The sequence below is a fragment of the Bombina bombina genome, chromosome 2 (assembly GCF_027579735.1).
Source record: "Bombina bombina isolate aBomBom1 chromosome 2, aBomBom1.pri, whole genome shotgun sequence".
NCBI lineage: Eukaryota > Metazoa > Chordata > Amphibia > Anura > Bombinatoridae > Bombina > Bombina bombina.
In genome coordinates this window covers 1,163,825,476-1,163,851,186 of record NC_069500.1, presented here as the reverse complement: position 1 = coordinate 1,163,851,186, position 25,711 = coordinate 1,163,825,476, and the positions used below count along the sequence as shown (strand labels likewise).

The 25,711-nt window shown below is 38.9% G+C and overlaps 1 protein-coding gene across 5 annotated transcripts in view; it reads left to right on the top strand.

Moving 5' to 3' along the window:
* Positions 1 to 25,711, top strand: part of ASB5 (ankyrin repeat and SOCS box containing 5) — a 277,627-nt gene that overhangs the window by 182,234 nt on the left and 69,682 nt on the right. For 4 of the 5 annotated variants that reach the window (XM_053703849.1, XM_053703850.1, XM_053703853.1 and 1 more), the window contains one exon: positions 10,497 to 10,604. The exons of the other annotated variant lie outside the window; for it this stretch is intronic. In XM_053703849.1, the coding sequence (XP_053559824.1) occupies positions 10,497 to 10,604 (108 nt within the window). The remainder of the gene's footprint in view (positions 1 to 10,496; positions 10,605 to 25,711) is intronic. 5 annotated transcript variants of the gene reach the window in all.

Below are 25,711 nucleotides of genomic sequence, written 5' to 3'. Positions count from 1 at the left end.
ATCCATAGCACAAACTGGGATTCTCATTTGCAGAAAGTAGAAGCCATGGTAGACACCTTTTGGAAAGCTAAGCTAACAGCCAACTATCTTAGGGCCAGATTATGAGTAGAGCTGTGTTTTGCAGTCTGCTCGTGCACTAACTCCACTAGAAGTATGCTTTTTGGGCATCGGGAAGCGCTCGTATTGCAAGTTAAAAGTAAAAAGGTTTCGTTCATGCACTAACCCAATGCACGCAAAATTAGAAATTAGATTTGGATGCGTGAATGGACCTTGGATTAGAAGGTCCTGCCTCAATGGCAGAGTCCACGGTGGAACCGATGACATGTCCACTAGGTCTGCATACCAAGTCCTGCGTGGCCACACAGGTGCTATCAGAAGCACCAAAGCTCTCTCCTGCTTGATTCTGGCAACCAGACGTGGAAGGAGAGGAAACGGTGGAAATACATAGGCCAGATTGAAGGACCAGGGTACTGCTAGAGCATCTATCAGTACCGCCTGGGGATCCCGGGACCTGGACCCGTAACAAGGAAGTTTGGCATTCTGACGGGACGCCATCAGATCCAATTCTGGTGTGCCCCATAGCTGAGTCAGCTGGGCAAATACCTCCAGATGGAGTTCCCACTCCCCCGGATGAAAAGTCTGACGACTTAGGAAATCCGCCTCCTAGTTCTCTACCCCTGGGATATGGATTGCTGAGAGATGGCAAGAGTGATCCTCCGCCCATCGGATTATTTTGGTTACCTCCATCATCGCTAGAGAACTCCATGTTCCTCCTTGATGATTGATATAAGCTACAGTCATGATGTTGTCCGACTGAAATCTGATTAATTTGGCCGCAGCTAGCTGAGGCCACGCCTGAAGCGCATTGAATATCGCTCTCAGTTCTAGAATGTTTATCGGGAGGAGAGTTTCTTCCTGAGACCATAAGCCCTGTGCTTTCAGGGAGTTCCAGACTGCACCCCAGCCTAGCAGGCTGGCATCTGTCATTACAATGATCCACTCTGGTCTTCGGAAACACATTCCCTGAGACAGGTGGTCCTGAGACAACCACCAGAGAAGTGAGTCTCTGGTCTCCTGGTCCAGATGCAGTTGAGGAGATAAATCTGCATAATCTCCATTCCACTGTTTGAGCATGCATAGTTGCAGTGGTCTGAGGTGTAGGCGGGCAAAAGGAACTATGTCCATTGCCGCTACCATGACACCGATTACCTCCATACACTGAGCCACTGATGGTCGAGGAATGGAATGAAGAACTCGGCAAGTGGTTAAGAGTTTTGATTTTCTGACCTCCGTCAGAAATATTTTCATTTCTACCGAGTCTATCAGAGTCTCTAGGAAGGAAAATCTTGTGAGAGGGAATAGAGAACTCTTTTTTATGTTCACCTTCCACCCGTGAGATCTCAGAAAAGCCAACACGATGTCCATGTGAGACATGGCTAGCTGGAAAGTCGACGCCTGAATTAAGATGTCGTCTAGATAAGGCGCCACTGCTATGCCCCGCGGTCTTAGAACCGCCAAAAAGGGACCCTAGCACCTTTGTGAAAATTCTGGGAGCCGTGGCCAACCCGAAGGGAAGGGCCACAAACTGGTAATGCATGTCCAGAAAGGCGAATCTGAGGAATTGATGATGATCTCTGTGAATAGGGATGTGTAGATATGCATCCTTTAAGTCCATGGTAGTCATATATTGACCCTCCTGGATCAGAGGTAGAATAGTCTGAATAGTCTCCATCTTGAATGATGGTAGTCTGAGGAACTTGTTTAGAATTTTGAGATCCAAGATTGGTCTGAAAGTTCCCTCTTTTTTGGGAACCACAAACAGGTTTGAGTAAAACACTAGCCCTTGTTCCGCTTTTGGAACTGGGCGGATCACTCCCATGGTATGTAGGTCTTCTACACAGCGTATGAACGCCTCTCTCTTTGTCTGGTTTGCAGACAATTGCGAAGTGTGAAACCTCCCCCTTGGGGGAGAGTCTTTGAAGTCCAGAAGATATCCCTGGGACACAATTTCTAAAGCCCAGGAATCGTGGACATCTCTTGCCCAAGCCTGAGCGAAGAGAGAGAGTCTGCCCCCTACTAGATCCGGTCCCGGATCGGGGGCTACCCCTTCATGCTGTCTTAGAGGCAGCTGCAGGTTTCTTGGCCTGTTTGCCCCTGTTCCAAGCCTGGTTAGGTCTCCAGACTGACTTGGATTGGGCAAAATTCCCCTCTTGCTTTGCAGCAGGGGAAGCTGAAACGGGACCACCCTTGAAATTCCGAAAGGAACAAAAATTATTTTGTTTGGTCCTCAATTTATTTGTTTTATCCTGAGGGAGAGCATGGCCTTTCCCTCAAGTGATGTCTGAAATAATCTCTTTCAGTTCAGGCCCGAATAGGGTCTTTCCTTTGAAAGGGATATTCAAAAATTTAGATTTTGATGATCAGCAGACCAGGACTTAAGCCATAACGCCCTGCGTGCTAAAATGGCAAAACCGGAATTCTTTGTCGCTAACTTAGCCAGTTGGAAAGCGGCATCTGTAATGAAAGAATTAGCCAACTTAAAAGCTTTAATTCTATCCATAATATCCTCTAATGGAGTCTCCATCTGACGAGCCTCTTCTAGAGCCTCGAACCAGAAAGCAGCTGCAGTAGTCACAGGAACAATGCACGCAATAGGTTGGAGAAGAAAACCTTGATGAACAAAAATTTTCTTCAGGAGACCCTCTAATTTTTTTATCCATAGGATCTTTGAAAGCACAACTGTCTTCGATAGGTATAGTTGTACGCTTAGATAGAGTAGAAATAGCTCCCTCCACCTTAGGAACCGTCTGCCACGAGTCCCGCATGGTGTCAGATATGGGAAACATTTTCTTAAAAACAGGAGGGGGAGCAAATGGAATACCTGGTTTATCCCACTCCTTAGTAACAATATTCACAATCCTCTTAGGGACTGGAAAAACATCAGTGTAAACAGGAACCTCTAAGTATTTGTCCATTTTACACAATTTCTCTGGAACCACTATGGGGTCACAATCATCTAGAGTCGCTAATACTTCCCTGAGCAATAAGCGGAGGTGTTCAAGCTTAAATTTAAAGGCCGTCATGTCAGAATCTGTCTGAGGGAGCGTCTTTCCTGAATCAGAAATTTCTCCCTCAGATAACAAATCCCTTACCCCTACTTCAGAACATTGTGAGGGTATATCAGATACGGCTACTAAAGCATCAGACTGCTCAGCTTTACTTAACCCAGAGCTGCCACGCTTTCCTTGTAAACCAGGCAGTTTAGAGAAAACCTCTGTGAGGGTTTTATTCATAACTGTGGCCATGTCTTGTAAAGTAAATGAATTTGACGCATTAGAGGTAATTGGCGTCACTTGTGCGGGCGTTACTGGTTGTGACACTTGGGGAGAGCTAGATGTCAAAAACTAATTTCCTTCTGTCTGAGAATCATCTATTGCTATATTTTTCATTGCTAAAATATGCTCTTTATAATTTATAGACATATCACTGCAAGTGGGACACATTCTAAGAGGGGGTTCCACAATGGCTTCTGAACACATTAAACAAGGATTTTCCTTAGTGTCAGACATGCTAAACAGGCTAGTAATGAAACAAGCAAGCTTGGAAAACACTTTATTCAAAGTAAATAATACTTAGAAAAAAACGGTACTGTGCCTTTAAGAGAAAAAAAGATGTACAAACTCTGCAAAACAGTGTACAAAAGCAGTAAACTCAACAAAATTTTTACAGTAGCATCATAAAGCCTTAGTAACATTGCACAGCTATGCAAATAAACAATTAACCCCTTAATTTAAAAACCGGATTGACAAACGTCAAAAACCGGTAAAAAAACGTTCAGCACCTTGCCACAGCTCTGCTGTGGCGCCTACCTGCCCTTTATGAACGATTTGTGGGGGTAAAAACTTCTTTACAGCCCTCAAACACAGCAGGACCCTCTGGAGAAGCAGCTGGATGTCTCTGAGGAAAAGAAACTGCGCAACTGAGGCGTGAAAATAGGCCCCTCCCACCTCACTCGATGTCATGGGGCCTAAAAGAAACACAACAGAGTGTTTCCTAAACTAGCCATGTGGGTTAATAACCCTTAAACAAGCCACAAAGACCCCTTAAAGTCCCTCAAAAATGTTATTGCAATAATAATAAAAAACATTTTTCCTTATCAGTGTCACCAGTAACTAATGAGCCCTTTGTGCAAGCTGGGATTCTTACTAAGTTTCTGAATACAGCTTACCCTTCCCTCATGGGGATATTGCCAATCTTTTCTAGAATTAACACAGTCTGTCTAGAAAAAATTAGACTAAACATACCTCAAAGCAGTTTAGCCTGCAGAAATCTTCATCTCTTTTCTGCCAGAGAGTAAATAGTACACACCGGTACCATTTAAAATAACAAACTTTTGCTTGAGAAAATAAAAACTAACATTTTTGTCACCACACTCACTTTACCCTTCCTAGCAGTTAAGCGGCAAAGAGAATCACTGGGGGGGGGGGGTGGAGAGCTAAGGGAGGAGCTATATAGACAGCTCTGCTGTGGGTGCTCTCTTTGCCACTTCCTGTTAGGAAGGAGAATATCCCACAAGTATGGATGAATCCGTGGACTCGATACATCTTTCAAGAGAAATAATAATAAAAGGATATATCACAAAATGTGAATGTAATATTCCTATATGCTATGTACCTATAACTATCATCCTAAGATTTCCTGAATGCAAAAGAGAAACACCATTTAGTACAATAAGATTCAAATGTTAAGTAACTAACACTTAACACTAATGACTACTCACACATCCAGGAGTTATGTTTCAGCAACTCTCTCTGTTAGGCTCAGAGAACACCAGAGAGTAGCCAATAATCAGTGAGAAGGTTTTATTAAAATAACCCAATAGAATAGAGTACACATGTCACAGGGAGGGATTTGAGTATGAGTGTCGTTATACACAGTGGTAGATCACACAAGGCTATGCGACTGATACATTCCAGTGCTATATGTGTTACCTGTAAAGTTCATTATCTACCTTACAATCAATAAGCAGCCCATAGTGACGTTTATGTGTGCTTATTATTTGTTATGTTTTTTTTGTTTTTTTGTTTTAAGATTAAACTGAATCTTAAGAGAAAAACTCTTTACTGAAAACTTGCGACTCTACAATGTTCTCTAGACAGCGGTAGTTGAGGCTTACTGATAAGATTGAGCCTAACATAGCTCCCAGAGTAATCATTTATCTTCACTGTGAAGTTACTTAGCATTGGAATGTTATTGCACTATATGATGTTTCTTTTTTCTATGAGGAACTTCTAGGAGGATAGTAATGAATATAATTTGCCACAAAATATGGGATTAAATCTATCTATCCATCCATCTATCCATATATCTATCTATCTATCTATCTATCTATCTATCATCTATCTATCTATTTATCTATCTATCTTTATATATATCCTTTTTATTACTTATCACATCTTATTGATTTGTTCATATTTTGCAAGTATATTTTCAGTTCAATGTCCTTTTTAAATATTTCTACAGAGAACTGTAAAATACATATCAGAAACGTTTTCTTTCTTTTTAAGTGGGAGAGGGTCACATAAATCTTCTTTCAGTATTTAATCTATGTGGTGTCCTGCTTTTCTCTGCAAGACTCTAATCTCATTCCCATTGCATAAAAAAAATATTACAGATAAAAACCATTTCATTAACCTTACAGAAAAACCATTTCATTAACGTTCCCTCTGATCTAGCTGGCAACCGTATCATAAAAATACATTTAACATTTCAAAGGACTGTAACAAATGACCATCTTTCACAAGCTGGTATTAAAGATAACACAAATATCTGCCTATCCATTTAACATGACTAAGCTATACAATTTTTTATTTCAACATACAAAAACTACTGCACAGTTAAGATTTGTACTGATTCAGTATAAAACCAAGCAATTTCAGCATCACAGTTACTAGAAGTCTTCAAACTGTGAATATATATATATATATATATATATATATATATATATATATATATATATATATATATATATATATATACAGGGAGTGCAGAATTATTAGGCAAGTTGTATTTTTGAGGATAAATTTTATGATTGAACAACAACCATGTTCTCAATGAACCCAAAAAACTCATTAATATCAAAGCTGAATAGTTTTGGAAGTAGTTTTTAGTTTGTTTTTAGTTTTAGCTATTTTAGGGGGATATCTGTGTGTGCAGGTGACTATTACTGTGCATAATTATTAGGCAACTTAACAAAAAACAAATATATACCCATTTCAATTATTTATTTTTACCAGTGAAACCAATATAACATCTCAACATTCACAAATATAAATTTCTGACATTCAAAAACAAAACAAAAACAAATCAGTGACCAATATAGCCACCTTTCTTTGCAAGGACACTCAAAAGCCTGCCATCCATGGATTCTGTCAGTGTTTTGATCTGTTCACCATCAACATTGCGTGCAGCAGCAACCACAGCCTCCCAGACACTGTTCAGAGAGGTGTACTGTTTTCCCTCCTTGTAAATCTCACATTTGATGATGGACCACAGGTTCTCAATGGGGTTCAGATCAGGTGAACAAGGAGGCCATGTCATTAGATTTTCTTCTTTTATACCCTTTCTTGCCAGCCACGCTGTGGAGTACTTGGACGCGTGTGATGGAGCATTGTCCTGCATGAAAATCATGTTTTTCTTGAAGGATGCAGACTTCTTCCTGTACCACTGCTTGAAGAAGGTGTCTTCCAGAAACTGGCAGTAGGACTGGGAGTTGAGCTTGACTCCATCCTCAACCCGAAAAGGCCCCACAAGCTCATCTTTGATGATACCAGCCCAAACCAGTACTCCACCTCCACCTTGCTGGCGTCTGAGTCGGACTGGAGCTCTCTGCCCTTTACCAATCCAGCCACGGGCCCATCCATCTGGCCCATCAAGACTCACTCTCATTTCATCAGTCCATAAAACCTTAGAAAAATCAGTCTTGAGATATTTCTTGGCCCAGTCTTGACGTTTCAGCTTGTGTGTCTTGTTCAGTGGTGGTCGTCTTTCAGCCTTTCTTACCTTGGCCATGTCTCTGAGTATTGCACACCTTGTGCTTTTGGGCACTCCAGTGATGTTGCAGCTCTGAAATATGGCCAAACTGGTGGCAAGTGGCATCTTGGCAGCTGCACGCTTGACTTTTCTCAGTTCATGGGCAGTTATTTTGCGCCTTGGTTTTTCCACACGCTTCTTGCGACCCTGTTGACTATTTTGAATGAAACGATTGATTGTTCGATGATCACGCTTCAGAAGCTTTGCAATTTTAAGAGTGCTGCATCCCTCTGCAAGATATCTCACTATTTTTGACTTTTCTGAGCCTGTCAAGTCCTTCTTTTGACACATTTTGCCAAAGGAAAGGAAGTTGCCTAATAATTATGCACACCTGATATAGGGTGTTGATGTCATTAGACCACACCCCTTCTCATTACAGAGATGCACATCACCTAATATGCTTAATTGGTAGTAGGCTTTCGAGCCTATACAGCTTGGAGTAAGACAACATGCATAAAGAGGATGATGTGGTCAAAATACTCATTTGCCTAATAATTCTGCACTCCCTGTATATATATATACATACACACATTATATATATATATATATATATATATATATATATATATATATACATACACACATTATATATATATATATATATATATACATACACACATTATATATATATATATATATATATATATATATATATATATATATTTAAATATACATATACACACACATATACATATATACACACAAAAATGGATTAAACACACATTTCAAATCCATTTCATAGTGACAATACACTTCTCCTAAGCTGGACACAACTGGTGAGCCAATCAAGAGCAGCATGAGCTATCTGGCCTGACCAATCACCATCACTGCTATATGAACAACCCATTCCAAAACTATGGGCATTGATATGGACTTGCCCCCCCCCCCCCCCCCCCCCTTAGAAGCTATAACTGTTGCAGCTCTTCTGGGAAGGCTTTCCACAACATTTTGGAGTGTGTCTGTGAGAATTTGTGACCATTCAACTGAGAGAGCATTAGTGAGGTCAGACACTGATTTTGAACAAGAAGGCCTGGCTCGCATTCAGCTTTCCAATTTATCCCAAAGGTCTTCAAGGGGACTGAGGTCAGGGCCCTGTGCAGGCCACATAAATTTATCTACACCAAACTAGTCATGATGGAACAGGGAAAGGACTTTTCCAAACTATTACCACTGTTGGAAGCACCTTATTGTCTAAAATGTTTTTGTATGCTAGCATTAATCTTCGTAATAATAAGGGCCCTAGCCCAAACCCTGAAATTCAGCCCCACACCATTATTCCTCCTCCACCAAACTTTACAGTAGGTAGTATGAATTCCAATAGGTAGTGTTCTCCTGGCTACCACCAGTCATGGCATCTGCCACACCCAGATTCTTCCAACAGACTGCCAGATAGTAAAGCATGATTGATCACTCTAAAGAACATGTTTCCACTGCTCTAGAATCCAATAACAGTGTGCTTTACAAAGCTTACACCATGCCAGCTGAAACTTGATATTGCACATGTTGATGTGTGGCTTGTGTACAGATACTCGGCCATGGAAACCAATTTCATGAAGCTCCCGACTCACAGTTCCTGTGCTGATGTTACTTCATGAGGCAGTTTTGAATTCTGTGAGTGAAACAACAAATAATAGTAAATTTTAACATCAACTCTGTCATAATTTACAAGTGGAGCGTTATTTAGCTTTTGCACGTTAACTTCGCTATATGGAGGCTTTGCAAGCATCGGGTTTTGCAAACGAAAACCGAAAGCATGCAAAAAGGTGAATTCCTTCATAGACTTCAATGGAGCATGGAAACTGGAAGAAAAAAAAACTAACACCCATACTCACACGCTAATCCAAACTAAAATGGCTTCCAAATCATCTTGAATTACAAACGTGGAAAAGGACTATCAAGTCCAATTAGGTATGGAATTTAAAAAGTGCAAAATTATCCTAAAAACCTGTTAGACAGTATCAAGAAAATGGATTCTGATCGCCGAAGGGGATGTTGTCTATGCATCGTATGAGTGACTTGTCTGATATCTTATTCAATCTTTTTTAAGCACTGAAAATATGTTATTTTTTGTATTGTGATCATTCTGATCGTAAAAAAGGCATATTGGGAGCTAAAAAACAGCTGATAAATGTGAATGAAAAGACTGGAATCGACCCCATAGTTAGTTCATTAGTGCAATGATAAAATACTCTATCTCAGAATTATGTCACTTTAATGTAATCTTATGGCTAATGAGGTCCATAACACCTGAAATAGTTAAGGATTGCACTGAAAACAATAATATATCCAAAGCTGTATAATACTAGACTCAATACAACCATATCAAATAATAGCAGATGGCTACTTTGGAATATTTTGAGTATTTATGCAATTTGCTTGCACAATTTTCAGAAAAAGCTATTTGTCATAAAATAACAGGAAGCAAAATAAAATGAATTGAGGTTAGTTGCACCTGTATGATATATGTATAGGTGTATACTAGTTGTCTGTAGTACGGGTGCATAAGACAGGACATATTAAAGCACAAGAGCTTACATAGGGGTCAATTACAATCTGTCAGCTATCAGATCCCGAAAAGTATTTTATCGTATTGGCCAAATTTGGACTGAGTTTCTCAAGTGATTACAATAATATATTGTTTGCTTGTTTTTGTTTTTTTAAACCAGCCATTGCTCCTGAAAAGGAATTCTATAGTGTTAACTGTCTGTTTTTGAAAAAGAAACTGGAGGGTCTCCCAAAACTGACTGCCCACAAAGCTGGAGTTTTTTCTTGTTTATAGTGCAGGTCGGTTCATTCAATCTGATGGTGACTTTCCGCTTACACATTTGTTCTCAGCACACACTTGTTTGGCTTATTCATGCGCAATATAATCAGTGGATCGTATTGCATTGTGATTCACTGGTGTTAGTGAAAGACAGGCTTTTTACAGCTTGCACTAGTGAGAATATTTTAACCCTATAAAAGACAACTGTTGGCTGTAAGTTGTGTGCATGGGCAGGACAAACGGGGAGGGCAAACTGTAGGCACCGACTGTCACATTTTGATTGACAGTACAACCAGCATCAGTAAAAAAGAAAAAAACTCCAGCTTCATATGCAGTCAGGAGAGCCTTTGGATGCTGATCTATAAAGTTGTTTTGGAAGGGTACAATAATGTATTTGATTTATCAAGTAAGCACTACCTAATATTTGTTATGAAAACTGAATTTGTAATGACATTTGGATCGTTTACTGTCGATTTAAGTCCTACTACAGTATATTAAGTATTGCAAGCAGAAAATAATTCCTCAAATATGTGTAATTAATGGTATTTATAACGTAGAATTTGCTTATTGCAAGTAATGCAAAGTATGGACATAAAAACCAATATTATCACTTTTGTCTAACATATAATTTTACAAATAGGGTTACAATGTGAATACTCTTACTATTGACCACGTTACTCCTCTGCATGAAGCTTGCCTCGGAGATCATGTTGGATGTGCAAGAACTCTTTTGGAAGCTGGAGCAAATGTGAGTTTTAATATGTTAAAATATCTAAATGATTCTCCTTTTTTTTTAGTTTAGATTAGTTTACTAGTAGTAATGCTAATATACTGCTATTGTTAAAGGAAGCACATTAAATATTATAATCGTAATATCGCAATGATTCTTTATTCCCATTTAAAGGGACAGTAAACACCCTGTGATTACAATATATTTATTTTGTCTTGCTTCAGAATAACACATTAGCCACGTGTAAACATTTTTTAAAAATTAACATAATATTTCCTGCAGTTGTTTTCCAGCAGCCAAACTCCACCCACAACTTGCCTTATTTGAAAGAGCGAATTTATATATATATATATATATATATATATATATATATATATATATATATCAAATGATTGACGTAAAGTTAAATGCGCCTGCTCAAAGTTCACAATGTATACAAACTCCCTGGGGGAAGATAATATATTGTGAACTCTAAATATCAAAAGAAATACAATGTGATATATACATGTACTATGCACAAAACAAATATGTAGCAAAGGAGTATGGTGATACTGTGTCAAATGCAATAATAAATATAGTGCACAATGAGCTACTAATTGAGGAGTGAGAAGATATATATATATATATATATATATATATATATATATATATATATATATATATATATATATACTGTATATATATATATCAAAGTAACAAACTAACAACCAAGTGTAAAGGGATAGACAGTGATCAATCTCAAACTCTCTCAAATAAAAGAAAAATATAAAATATATATTAAATTAGTTGAGACGAACGTGATAAGCACAAAATATATAACAACAAAAAACAACAGACAAACGTGATCACTATGTGATATAGTGATAGTGTCCTAGAGTGATCCCACAATGACCAGGTATAGTTCCTTATGCAATCTTGGAGAGAAAACAAATGGGACTTGAGGCTGCAAAACTCCTTCCAGTAGCTTGATGGCAAACAAGCAAAAATATCTGTGGAAAAGTAGAAGAGAAGAAGGCACCACAATAGTGCAAGATCAGTGGTGTTGGATCATCACACGCTTCTACAGAATATACTTAAAAAGTATAAAGCACTTGAGAAGTGCCACAGAAGCCTTCTGGGTAGTGATGTTGTGAATAGTTCGCTGGCGAATAGTTCCCGGCGAACATAGCATGTTCACGTTCACCGTGGCGGGCGAACATATGCGATGTTCGATCCGCCCCCTATTCGTCATCATTGAGTAAACTTTGACCCTGTACCTCACAGTCAGCAGACACATTCCAGCCAATCAGCAGCAGACCCTCCCTCCCAGACCCTCCCACCTCCTGGACAGCATCCATTTTAGATTCATTCAGAAGCTGCATTCTTAGTGAGAGGAGGGACAGTGTAGCTGCTGCTGATTTAATAGGGAAATCGATAGCTAGGCTAGTGTATTCAGTGTCCACTACAGTCCTGAAGGACTCATCTGATCTCTGCTGTAAGGACAGCACCCCAAAAAGCCCTTTTTAGGGCTAGAACATCAGTCTGCTTTTTTTTTTTCCTGTGTAATCTAATTGCAGTTGCCTGCCTGCCAGCATGTGTGTCAGGCTCACAGCGTATACTGTGCCCACTTGCCAAGTGCCACCACTCATATCTGGTGTGGCAGGTGGTGGGGGTTGGTCTGTGGGGGGGGAAGCTACACTACAGAAAAAAAAAATAAAAACAGAAAAAACTACTTTTTTTTGCAAACTGAGTGCTGGCAGACAGCTGCCAGTACCCAAGATGGCTGCCAATAAGGCAGAGGGGGAGGGTTATAGAGCTGTTTTGGGGGGAATCAGGGAGGTTGGGGCCTAAGGGGGGATGCTACACAGCAGCATATGTAAATATGCTAAAAAATAATTTAAAAACCTTTTATTTTAGTACTGGCAGACTTTCTGCCAGTTCTTAAGATGGCGGGGACAATTGTGGGGTGGGGGAGGGAAGGGAGCTGTTTGGGAGGGATCAGGGGGTCTGATGTGTCAGGTGGTAGGCTGATCTCTACACTAAAGCTAAAATTAACCCTGCAAGCTCCCTACAAACTACCTAATTAACCCCTTCACTGCTAGCCATAATACATATGTGATGTGCAGCAGCATTTAGCGGCCTTCTAATTACCAGAAAGCAACGCCAAAGTCATATATGTCTGCTATTTCTGAACAAAGGGGATCCCAGAGAAGCATTTACAACCATTTGTGCCATAATTGCACAAGCTGTTTGTAAATATTTTCAGTGAGAAACCTAAAATTGCGAAAAAATTTAAGTTTTTTTTAAATTTGATCGCATTTGGCGGTGAAATGGTGGCATTAAATATACCAAAATGGGCCTAGATCAATACTTTGGGTTGTCTACTACACTACACTTAAGCTAAAATTAACTCTACAAGCTCCCTTCATGCTCCCTAATTAACCCCTTCGCTGCTGGGCATAAAACACGTGTGGTGCGCAGTGGCATTTAGCAGCCTTCTAATTACCAAAAAGCAACGCCAAAGCCATATAAGTCTGCTATTTCTGAACAAAGGGGATCCCAGCGAAGCATTTACAACCATTTATGCCATAATTGCATAATTTGTTTGTAAATAATTTCTGTGAGAAACCAAAAGTTTGTGAAAAAGTGAACAATTTTTTTTTATTTGATTGCATTTGGCGGTGAAATGGTGGCATGAAATATACCAAAATGGGCCTAGATCAATACTTTGGGTTGTCTACTACACTACACTTAAGCTAAAATTAACTCTACAAGCTCCCTGTAGAAAAGAATGGGCAGACACTCCAAAAGTTCAATTCAATGTGCTTTTTACTTAGGCAGCAGTACAGACAGAGCAATGTTTCGGGGTTCACACCCCCTCCTCAGGCTCAATAAAAATGAATGTAACATGCAGTTCTTAAATAGCCAAACAGTCCCACCCCTATCAATTATGACATCATAAACAACCTGATGTGACTAGTCAGTAATTTAAAGTGCCAACAAATTTTAACTAAAAATAAACCATTTTAAAGGAAAACCAATTAATAACAAAATAATAACCATCTTTGTATACAAACAATCTTTTTCATGAAATAATTATAATATCAAACATAATTAAACAAATTAAACCTTAAATTGGATTCCTTATACATTTCTTCACTAAAAATCTGAACCAAATATTAGATGCTAATGTATGATATATTTATAACCCTACTCTAGTTCTTCCCTACTCAACCATCAATTATTTTTCATCATTTTTTGTTCAATATGCCTTACAAAAAGAATTATAAGAAAAAGCAACAGAAAAATTAGAAAAGGCCAGTAAGATTGTATTCCCTATTAAGGCGTTTAGGGTATAACGTACTAAGTCTATGTATCCACATAGCTTCTTTTTTCAGTAACATTTTCTCCCTATTAAAGCCTACAGTACCTTTGGACACCTGATCTAATACCATAAATCTCAATTTATTCACCTGATGTCCCCTCTCAAAAAAATGGTATGGGACAGGAAGGTGTCGCATTTTAGGGTTCCTAATAGTGGACTTATGTAGTGTTAAGCGATCCTTAAGGGGTTGTATTGTTTCCCCAATATATAATAGGCCACATGGGCATTTGAGCGCATACACAACATAAGAAGATTTACAATTATAGTGACCTTTGATATTAAAGAGTTTACCAGAGAAGGGATGGCTAATAGTTTTACCTTTAATAATGCTGTTACAATGGGAACAACTTAAACACGGAAAGGTTCCATTTTCTATTGGTCTAAACACCCTTTGAATATTCCTTGGGGGTTTAACTTTAGCCCTTACTAATTGTTTACCAATGGAATTACCTTTCCTAAAGGAAGATAAAGGAGGGTTTTTAAATGCCTCAATGTCAGGCATAGAATCCCTTAACATAAACCAATTCCTACAAATCACTTTATGTAACTTGACACTAATCTCACTAAAGTCTGATACAAAGGCCATTTTTTTAATTACTTCAGTCTTTTCCTTTGGTTGAAGATCTATAGTCTCTAACTCTCCTGGGGAATAGCCCCTTTCCTGAAATCGCTTGCGCATCTCATTTAAGCGCATAGAGCAAGTCAGAGGATCAGAGACTATTCTCTTCGCTCTAAGGAGCTGAGATTTAGGAACACTTTTAAACACCCTAGGTGGGCGATGGCTTTGACGGGATAACAATGTATTCTTATCTGTAGGCTTTCTAAAAATATCTGTTGCAAAGTGATCATCCACACGTATTACCATGGCGTCTAGGAACACTACTTGATTAGTGTGATAACTAGCAGTAAATTTGACACTTGGTACCTTATTCTGTATTCTATTGCGGAACACCTCAATGGACTCGATGTCACCATGCCATATGATAAAAAGATCATCTATATATCGCCACCATGCCAGGCAATTCTAAAAATCAGGATCAGTGTATACTACCTGTTCCTCCAGTTGATCCATATACAAACAAGAATAGGCCGGGGCCTCATTCGAGCCCATTGAGGTGCCCCGCAACTGCAGAAAGAACCTATCATCAAAAGAGAAATAGTTATGAGTTAGAACCAACTGTAGTAACTCCATGAAAAAATTAATCTGCATTTCAGAGTATTTTTCCGACTTCACCAGAGCAGACCAGGCACTATTTAAACCATCAGCATGGGGAATTATAGTATAAAGGCTACTAACATCCCATGTAGCCAAAATGATGTGATCTGGCAAGTCTGAAAAGCCCCTAATTTTGTTCAAGAAGTCACCTGTATCTTTCAAAAATGATTTACCCTGCCTTACAAGTGGAGTTAGAATTTTTTCCAAAAATTTTGAAATAGGACTAAATAAAGAATCTATGGAAGCCACAATGGGCCTACCCGGGGGATCAAAAAGATCCTTGTGAATTTTAGGTAAAACATAAAAATAAGGAGTTTTGGGATTCTGCAAAAAGAGATAGTCAAACATTTTATCGTTAATAATACCATCCTCAACAGCCTTGCTAAGAATATCCCTAACTCTGACCATGAAATTTGGTAAAGGATCAATCTCCAATTCTTTATATACTAAAGGATCATTTAACTGTTTCAAAATTTCATTTTTATATTTGGAAGTATCCATAACAACTGTGGCTCCACCCTTGTCAGCCCCTTTAATTGTTATATCAGGGTTATTTTTCAATTTATCAAGGGCCATCTTCCAGCCACAGTTAAATTATGTTTTAAATCGAAATTAGAATGTTTAGTAACCAATGCATCAAATTCTACAAGCTCCCTACATGCTCCCTAATTAACCCACTGCTGGGCATAAAACACGTGTGGTGCGCAGTGGCATTTAGCCTTCTAATTACCAAAAAGCAACGCCAAAGCCATATAAGTCTGCTATTTCTGAACAAAGGGGATCCCAGAGAAGCATTTACAACCATTTATGCCATAATTGCATAAGTTGTTTGTAAATGATTTCTGTGAGAAACCTAAAGTTTGTGAAAAAGTGAACAATTTTTTTTTATTTGATCGCATTTGGCGGTGAAATGGTAGCATGAAATATACCAAAATGGGCCTAGATCAATACTTTGGGATGTCTTCTAAAAAAATATATATACATGTCAAGGGATATTCAGGTATTCCTGACAGATATCAGGGTTCCAAGTGGTTTTGAAATAGCAAAGTGCTTCTTGTATTTATTTCCCTATAACTTGCAAAAAAAAGCAAAGAACATGTTAACATTGGGTATTTCTAAACTCAGGACAAAATTTAGAAACTATTTAGACCCGCTGTGCGAGTTTGGTCTGTCACTGTGAAGCGGGCGGAACCCTTACACTACCTGATCGATACAACATCATACCTGATATTTTAAAGCACGTTATTCCGAACAATTTAGGAATGTTAGGTGATTTATGCCCTTTATGGATTAAAACCAGACTCTGCATCAACTATGTAATTTTCCATGGGAGTTTTGCCATGGATCCCCCTCCGGCATGCCACAGTCCAGGTGTTAGTCCCCTTGAAACAACTTTTCCATCACTATTGTGGCCAGAAAGAGTCCCTGTGGGTTTTAAAATTCGCCTGCCTATTGAAGTCTATAGCGGTTCGCCCGTTCGCAAACATTTGCGGAAGTTCGTGTTCGCCGTTCACGAAACAAAAATGTTATGTTCGCAACATCACTACTTCTGGGCCTTTTTAGCTGCCCAGATAGCTATCCTCTCGACCTAGTGGATATATGGAAGCTCCAAGGGAGAGTGATCACCTATACTCTGTGTTCCACAGTCAGATATCCATATCCCAGGATTGTAAAGGAAAAACTGCTCACAGACAAGGCGATATAGAAAGGCTCCAGATGATTATCCCAAAAAGTATAATATATACTGCTAACTAAAAAGTTCAGTTGTGATGCCTAATCGTATCAAACAATATGGCTTTATTTTAAAAGAGATTATATCACACAACGCATTTCCTGGTCTTCACGACCGCTTCATCAGGTGTATACTCACAGAATAAAACTCACAACTTTAAGACAAATCTCGGCGTCTATTGCTGATTAGAGCGCATGCGCGCACATATCCCATTGTCCAATAGGATGCCAGAATTATGACCGGCTTCTTCATAATTGGTGATAAGCATGAATGGTAAACAAACATACCTACCATTGACAAGCAAGTGAATAGCGGGATTGATTAAATATCTGTGCAAAAACATATAACCCGCTATATCATTCATATATATAGATGCACAATTCTGAGTGCAAATCTAATTTAAACAGTAATATAAATATACGAAGATAATATATACGGGAATTAAAAGGGGTGGCTAACGAAGCCTGTCATATATCTGTACCTATAAATATTGACAGGCAAATGCGTGCGCATAGCACAGCTGAAAATAATCAGCACATAGGTACAAATATATATATACAGTATATAAAGCATAGAAATTAATGTAAATATAATTTACATTGTCACCCACATTCATAAAAAAGGAAATTTATGCTTACCTTATAAATTAATTTCTTTTACGAGTCCATGGGTTTCATCCTTACTTGTGGGATATTAACCTCCTGCTAACAGGAAGTGGCAAAGAGCACCACAGCAGAGCTGTTACATAGCTCCTCCCCTAACTCCTCCCCCCCAGTCATTCGACCGAAAGGTATAGGAAGAGAAACGAAAAGCTAAAAGGTGCAGAGGTGACTGAAGTTTTGAAAAAATAAAATAAATCCTGTCTTAAAATGACAGGGTGGGCCGTGGACTCGGCATATCGTAAAAGAAATTAATTTATCAGGTAAGCATAAATTTCCTTTTCTTTTACAAGATATGCCGAGTCCACGGGTTTTATCCTTACTTGTGGGATACCAATACCAAAGCTTTAGGACACGGATGAAAGGGAGGGACAAGACAGGAACCTAAACTGAAGGCACCACTGCTTGAAGAACCTTTCTCCCAAAAATAGCCTCAGAAGAAACAAAAGTATAAAATTTGTAAAGTTTGGAAAAAGTATGAAGGGAGGACCAAGTTGCAGCCTTACAAATCTGTTCAACAGAAGCATCGTTTTTGAAAGCCCATGTGGAAGCCACAGCTCTAGTAGAATGAGCCATAATTTTTTCAGGAGGCTGCTGTCCAGCAGTCTTATATGCCAGGCAGATGATGCTTTTCAGCCAAAAAGAGAGAGAGAGGTATATCCGCCAGACGCTTGTGTAATAAAATTGACAAAGCAGAAAGCTTTTTGACCCCTATGTTTTCCAGAATAAACAACAAAAAGAGAGGATGTTTGTCTGAAATCCTTGGTCGCTTGTAAGTAAAACTTTAAAGCACGGACCACATCCAAGTTATGTAATAGACATTCCTTCTTAGAAGGAGGATTAGGACACAAGGAAGGAACAACAATTTCCTGATTAATATTCTTATCTGAAACAACCTTAGGAAGGAATCCAGGTTTAGTACGCAAAACCACCTTATCAGAATGGAATATAAGATAAGGCGAATCACATTGTAAAGCAGAAAGCTCAGAAACTCTTCGAGCAGAAGAGATAGCAACTAAAAATAAAACCTTCCAAGATAACAGTTTAATATCTATGGAATGCATGGGTTCAAACGGAACCCCTTGAAGAACCTTAAGAACTAAATTCAGACTCCATGGTGGAGCAACAGATTTAAACACAGGCTTGATTCTGATTAAAGCCTGACAAAAAGACTGAATGTCTGGGATATCCGCCAGACGCTTGTGTAATAAAATTGACAAAGCAGAAATTTGTACTTTTAAAGAACTAGCAGATAATCCTTTTTCCAATCCTTCTTGGAGAAAGGACAAGATCCTAGGAATCCTAATCTTACTCCATGAGTAACCCTTGGATTCACACCAATAAAGATATTTACGCCATATTTTATGGTAAATCTTTCTAGTGACAGGCTTGCGAGTCTGAATCAGAGTATCAATGACCGACTCAGAGAATCCCCGCTTAGATAAGATCAAGCATTCAATCTCCAGGCAGTCAGCTGCAGAGAATTTAGATTTAGATGTTGGAACGGACCTTGAATGAAAAGGTCCTGTCTCAATGGTAGTTTCCGCGGTGGCAGAGAAGACATGTCCACAAGATCCGCATACCAAGTCCTGCGTGGCCACGCAGGCACTATTAGAATTACTGAAGCTCTCTCCTGTTTGATTCTTGCAATCACACGAGGCAGGAGAGGAAAAGGTGGAAACACATAAGCCAGGTTGAACGACCAAGGTACTGCTAGCGCATCTATCAGTACAGCTTGGGAATCCCTTGACCCTGGACCCGTAGCAAGGAAGTTTGGCATTCTGTCGAGATGCCATCAGATCCAATTCTGGTTTGCCCCATTGATGAATCAATGATGCAAATACCTACGGATAGAGTTCCCACTCCCCCGGATGAAAAGTTTGACTACTTAGAAAATCCGCCTCCCAGTTCTCTACTCTACTGGGATATAGATTGCTGATAGATGGCAAGAGTGAATCTCTGCCCATTGGATTATCTTTGATACCTCTATCATTGCAAGAGAACTTCTTGTTCCCCCTTGATGATTGATATATGCTACATAAGACTGAAATCTTATGAACTTGGTCAGTGCCAGCTGAGGCCATGCCTGAAGCGCATTGAAAATTGCTCTCAGTTCTAGAATATTGATTGGCAACTGAGACTCCGTTGGAGTCCAAGTTCCCTGAGCCTTCAGGGAATTCCAGATTGCACCCCAGCCCAAGAGGCTGGCGTCTGTTGTCACGATTACACATGCTGGCCTGCGGAAGCACATTCCCTGAGACAGATGATCCTGTGACAACCACCAAAGAAGAGAGTCTCTGGTCTCTTGATCCAGATTTATCTGAGGAGATAAATTCGCATAATCCCCATTCCACTGTCTGAGCATGCACAGTTGCAGTGGCCTGAGATGAAAGCGAGCAAACGGGACTATGTCCATCGCTGCTACCATTAATCCAATGACCTCCATACACTGTGCCACTGATAACCGAGGAATGGACTGAAGAGCTCGGCAAGTATTTAGAATCTTTGATTTTCTGACCTCTGTCAGGAATATTTTCATGTCTACCGAGTCTATCAGAGTTCCTAAGAATGGAACTCTCGTTTGTGGAACACGTGAACTCTTTTCTATATTGTAGACAAACTTCAGAATGTGATATTAAACTAGAAAACGGATGGAGATATACTCACAAAGTACTGGCACTCTTATGTAAAGAAGTGCGAATGTGCTGGCTGACATTCAACAGCAGTCAGTACGCTGAATAGCGGATCCTCCAAAGAGTCAGAGATGCAGCCGTGGACTCTCCTCCGTAGTGCACAGGAGATCTTCAATATTGGCACGATTACCCCTCTGTGTCTGGAGCGAGCGGCACCATCCGCAATTTCTGACTTGAGGAAACAGCCAGGAGCTTGCGGCCGAGAAACGCGCTTTAAGCTCGTCAAAATAAAGCATATACTGTTTTAAGTTTATACTTTGTCACGGCTTTTATCCTACTGTCTCCCTCTGCTTCACTGGGGGAGTTTTCAAACGTACAAGCTGTCTCTCAATTGCGGATTGTGCCGCTCGCTCCAGACACAGAGGGGTAATCGTGCCAATATTGAAGATCTCCTGTGCACTACAGAGGAGAGTCCACGGCTGCATCTCTGACTCTTTGGAGGATCCGCTATTCAGCGTACTGACTGCTGTTGAATGTCAGCCCACACATTCGCACTTCTTTACATAAGAGTGCCAGTACTTTTGTGAGTATATCTCCATCCGTTTTCTAGTTTAATACCACATTCTGAAGTTTGTCTACACTATGAAGCACTGTCTTTTTTTGTCCATCCTATAGATGCACTGATCGATCACTCAGTCCCAAGACAAGCAGCCCAGCGTTTTTAACTCACCACTATACCAGAGACTGTGATTACGTCTTCGATACCGCTCAAGGTTTTATTTAAACTTTTTTGGACTTTCATTTAAATTGTTTCTTGGACTTCCTTTGAACTGACATATTCACAACTATTTGTTTCATTGTATTTACGTGTATGAGCACTTTCATTTTGTTTTTTTCATCTGTATTTTATTTTTAACTGTTTTCACATTGGTGCACACTATCACTATATATTCAATATAGTGCTATTTTCTTTTCTATATTCACTTTCCAACCGTGAGTTCTTAGAAAAGACAGCACAATGTCCGTGTGAGATTTGGTCAGATGATAAGTTGACGACTGAACCAAAATATCGTCCAGATAGGGCGCCACTGCTATGCCCTGCAGCCTGAGGACCGCTAAAAGGGACCCTAGCACCTTTGTGAAGATTCTTGGAGCTGTGGCCAACCCAAAGGGAAGGGCCACGAACTGATAATGCTTTTCCAGAAAAGCAAACCTTAGAAACTGATGATGATCCTTGTGGATAGGAATGTGAAGGTACGCATCCTTTAGGTCCACGGTGGTCATGTATTGACCTTCCTGGATCATTGGTAAGATTGTTCGTATAGTCTCCATCTTGAACTATGGGACTCTGAGAAATTTGTTCAGAAACTTTAAATCCAAAATAGGTCTGAAAGTTCCCTCTTTTTTGGGAACCACAAAAAGGTTTGAGTAAAACCCCTGTCCCTGTTCCAGTTTTGGAACTGGACAAATTACTCCCATGGAATAGAGGTCTTTTACACAGTGTAAGAACGCCTCTCTTTTTTCTTGTGGGAAAATATTAGAATTCCAGTTGATACCCCTGGGTCACAATTTCTAATGCCCAGGGATCCTACACATCCCTTGCCCAAGCCTGAGCAAAGAGAGAAAGTCTGCCCCCTACTAGATCCGGTCCCGGATCGGGGGCTGGCCCTTCATGCTGTTTTTGTAGCAGCAGCTGGCTTTTTGGCTTGTTTACCCTTATTCCAGGTCTGATTAGGTCTCCAGACAGACTTGGACTGAGCAAAACTTCCTTCCTGCTTATTGGTGGAAGGGGATGCAGAGGGTAGTCCTCTGAAATTTCGAAAGGAACAAAAATTATTTTGTTTACCCTTCCTAAGAGGTTTATCTTGAGGTAGGGCATGGCCTTTACCTCCAGTAATGTCTGCAATGATTTCCTTCAATTCAAGGCCAAACAGAGTTTTACCCTTGAAAGGAATAGTTAACAGTTTAGACTTTGATGATACATCAGCAGACCACAATTTTAACCATAGCGCTCTGCGCTCCAATATTGCAAAACCTGCATTATTGTCACCCACATTGATAAAAATATATATATCCTGCAACATATAATCTCCAAAAATAAGTGAGAAAAGATATCTAACAACAAAAAGAATTAAAACATAAATATATGAAATATAAAGAATGATAAATGAAATATAATGTTATAAAATATATGTGATATATAGAAAAGTATATCTCCATATTTACAATACATTTGGATCTATAGTAATGCAATAAAATGATAAAATGATAAAAATCACTGTTCAGATCATATATATATATATATATATATATATATATATATATACATACACACATGTCAGGGTTGGCCTTGACAATTACAGTTATAAAAATTTAAAAAATCCTCAATTTTCAGAGCCACTGTTAGTGATACACAGATATAAAATCTCAGAACAGACTTCCCCATTACCTGTTTATTATACACTCATAACAAATGTATTACCTGTAGCCCCTGTTAGAGAAACGCCCATATCAAATCTCAGAAGAGACTTCCCAATTACCTGCAGCCCCTGTTAGATATATGCTCATATTAAAACTCAGAACATACTTCCCCTTTACCTGCAGCCCCTGTTAGTGATACATCTATTTCAAACCTCAGGGCGGACCTCCAATTACCTGCAGCCCCTGTTAGGTATACACCCATATCAAACTTCAGAACAGGCTCCATTTTCTGCAGCCTATGTTAGCCATATGCCCAAATCAGAACCTAACAGCTAATAGACCATTTTTAAAAAAATATATATTTATTTTGTTGAACAGAATTCTCTCTCTGTCTCTGAGTGATCATTGCTAAATGTCTGCTTGCTGGTAAACAAGAGTATAGAATAATGATGAATAGGAAGAAGGACAGGTGAGACAAAGCTATAGACACACAAGAAAGAGTTAGAACTATACTAGATTTAGATGCAGGAACAAACTTGAATTGTCTGTGTTTCATATCTGCCCTTTAGCAGTTATTGTCAGGATGTACATAGAAGGGAATAATAATAATAGTTATAATATTAATAGTTTAGCTGTGATTTCAGCTTGTTATCTACAGCTCTTTTATGTCTAAGTCACATTCCTGCTCCTTTTTGTTTCTCTCCCCAACAAATGCTGCAGCAAAGAAAACAGTGATGAATTTAAAATTCATATGCGAATTCCCATACAAAAGTCAGAAATTAGGTTATGGAATACATTTTGCATTAAATCTTTTATAATGGCAAAAATCTCTCTTGAGATTGAGGGCATTGTTTATTTAAAAGACAATTATTTTTACCAATAACAAATGAGGTTCCAAAACGATTTATACAAATTTTTATTTTACAGTGTTGTAAATTATGATTGAATTCAATAAACAGAATGCTGTTAGAATTGATATACAGGTAGCCCTCAGTTTACGCCAGGGTTAGGTTCCAGAAGGAATGGTTGCAAATTGAAACCGTTGTAAATTGAAACCCAGTTTATAATGTAAGTCAATGGGAAGTGAACGAGTTAGGTTCCAGGCCCCTCTCAAAATTGTCATAAGTAGCGCCTAATACATTATTTTTAAAGCTTTGAAATGAAGAATTTAAACGCTAAACAGCATTTTAAACCTAAAAAATAATCACACAACACAGAATATATAATTAAACTAAGTTAAATGAACAAAAACATTTTCTAAACAGCATTATAAACTTAATAAAATAATCACACAACACAGACTTTACTTGCATTTTTCTGCAAACAGTTATTTCTATGCATTCCAATCTTGACTGATTTATAGACAGGAAGATCTTGTTCCTTTGAAATCTGGTCGATAGCTCAGGTCTGGTTAAACTGATTAATTTCAGCTTGCATGGCTTGCATATCTTTGCTGCAACACAAGCAGACAGCTCCACCTACTGGCTATTTTAATCAATACACTGTTTCTCAATGCTTTTCAATAGCAGTCACATGACGGAAATAAAAGGTTGTTATTCTTAAACAGCGCAAATTGAACTGTTGTAAATCGAGGGCCACCTGTATATATATATATATATATATATATATATAAAAATATCAATTCAAAAATTGTGGAAGAAAAACAAGAAAAACCAGAACCTATCTTTATACAAAGACACTAGGAATTTTTACTCTGATAAAATTATTTATATGTATACCGAATGACTCAGGGTCAGCTGAAATCAAACGTGGTGCAGACCCCTCAAAAAATTATTTAATCCAGTACCTTATAGATAAGAGAATATGGTAGAGCTATATGAGATACCATGGCTAAAGTAGGGGATTTCAGCACTCAAAATTATAACCCATTTAATCCAATTTCTTAGATATGTAAGACTGTGGAACAGCATCGAATCAAAAAAATGAACTGCACATGCACAGACTTAACCACATGCAAACAGTTTATTGCAAAAAATTGCTACCACAAAATAAACAGCTTAAAATTACTCATTATCTCTAGAATACACCACTGCAGTGGATTAAGAATAAAGCATATCAAACATATTAAAGAGTCATCACAGATATATAAAAACATATGCAGCAAGCAAAGGTTGGAAACACACAGCTTATAAATTCTCAACCGAAATATACACTTGATTCAAACATTCATATAGATTCCTCTATGATAAGGAGAAAAATAAAGTTCTTTTTACAGACCATATAAGTCCCGAATAGAGGAGATCAGATGTCTCAGTTAGTAGCAATATGTATCAACTTTGTAATCCAACTGAATGAACCAATTTGCAAACATATGTTTAGTGGTATGTGTTAACCGAGGTAAAAGCGTCCTCTAATGTTAAGTTAAACTGGAGACTTGTGCAGCTTGATAGCAGATAAACCATATCTCAGTGGTGAAAAACAGAAATAGTGAAACAGACCTGTGTGTAGATATCGCAGCAACATCCGAGAAAACAAAGTCACAGGGCTAATAGAAACCGGACCGGGACATGAGCCTCTGACATCCTTATCTCACCTCTCGCAACCGTGTCTCCTTGCTCACTGGGGACACAAACTTGCAGGTGAATTCTTTGCCTCTGTGCATAAACCGTATCCAGGCGACTTGTAAGAACAGCTTGATTACCGCAAGATCCAGGCTTGCTTCTTCAGTTAGAATTTGAATTTCCCGGGCAGGCTTAGGCCAACTGCTTGTTCCACAGGTGCAGTAATAGCTGCTTTTAGAAAGGTCGACGCGCGTTTCGCCCCATAATGCTGAGCGAAACAGGGGCCTCGTCAGGACTGTCAATCACCTCTAATTGCCGGCTTTTATTGCAACACCATTGAAGAGGAAGGTTTTATTTTAGCCAATCAAAATAGCTCTTTATACATAACCTTTTAAAATTCCTTAGACAGAACGATCATGCCTATCTTAAAAATTCATTCAATGGTTTCCAACACATAAAGCGATACAATTTAGCCTACAATATTGTGAAAGAACATTTTTTTGTTTAGCAACTTATTTACAAGAAACATTGTTTGCATGCTAAAAAATCTAATGCACGTTGCAGCTCAATCAAACTTT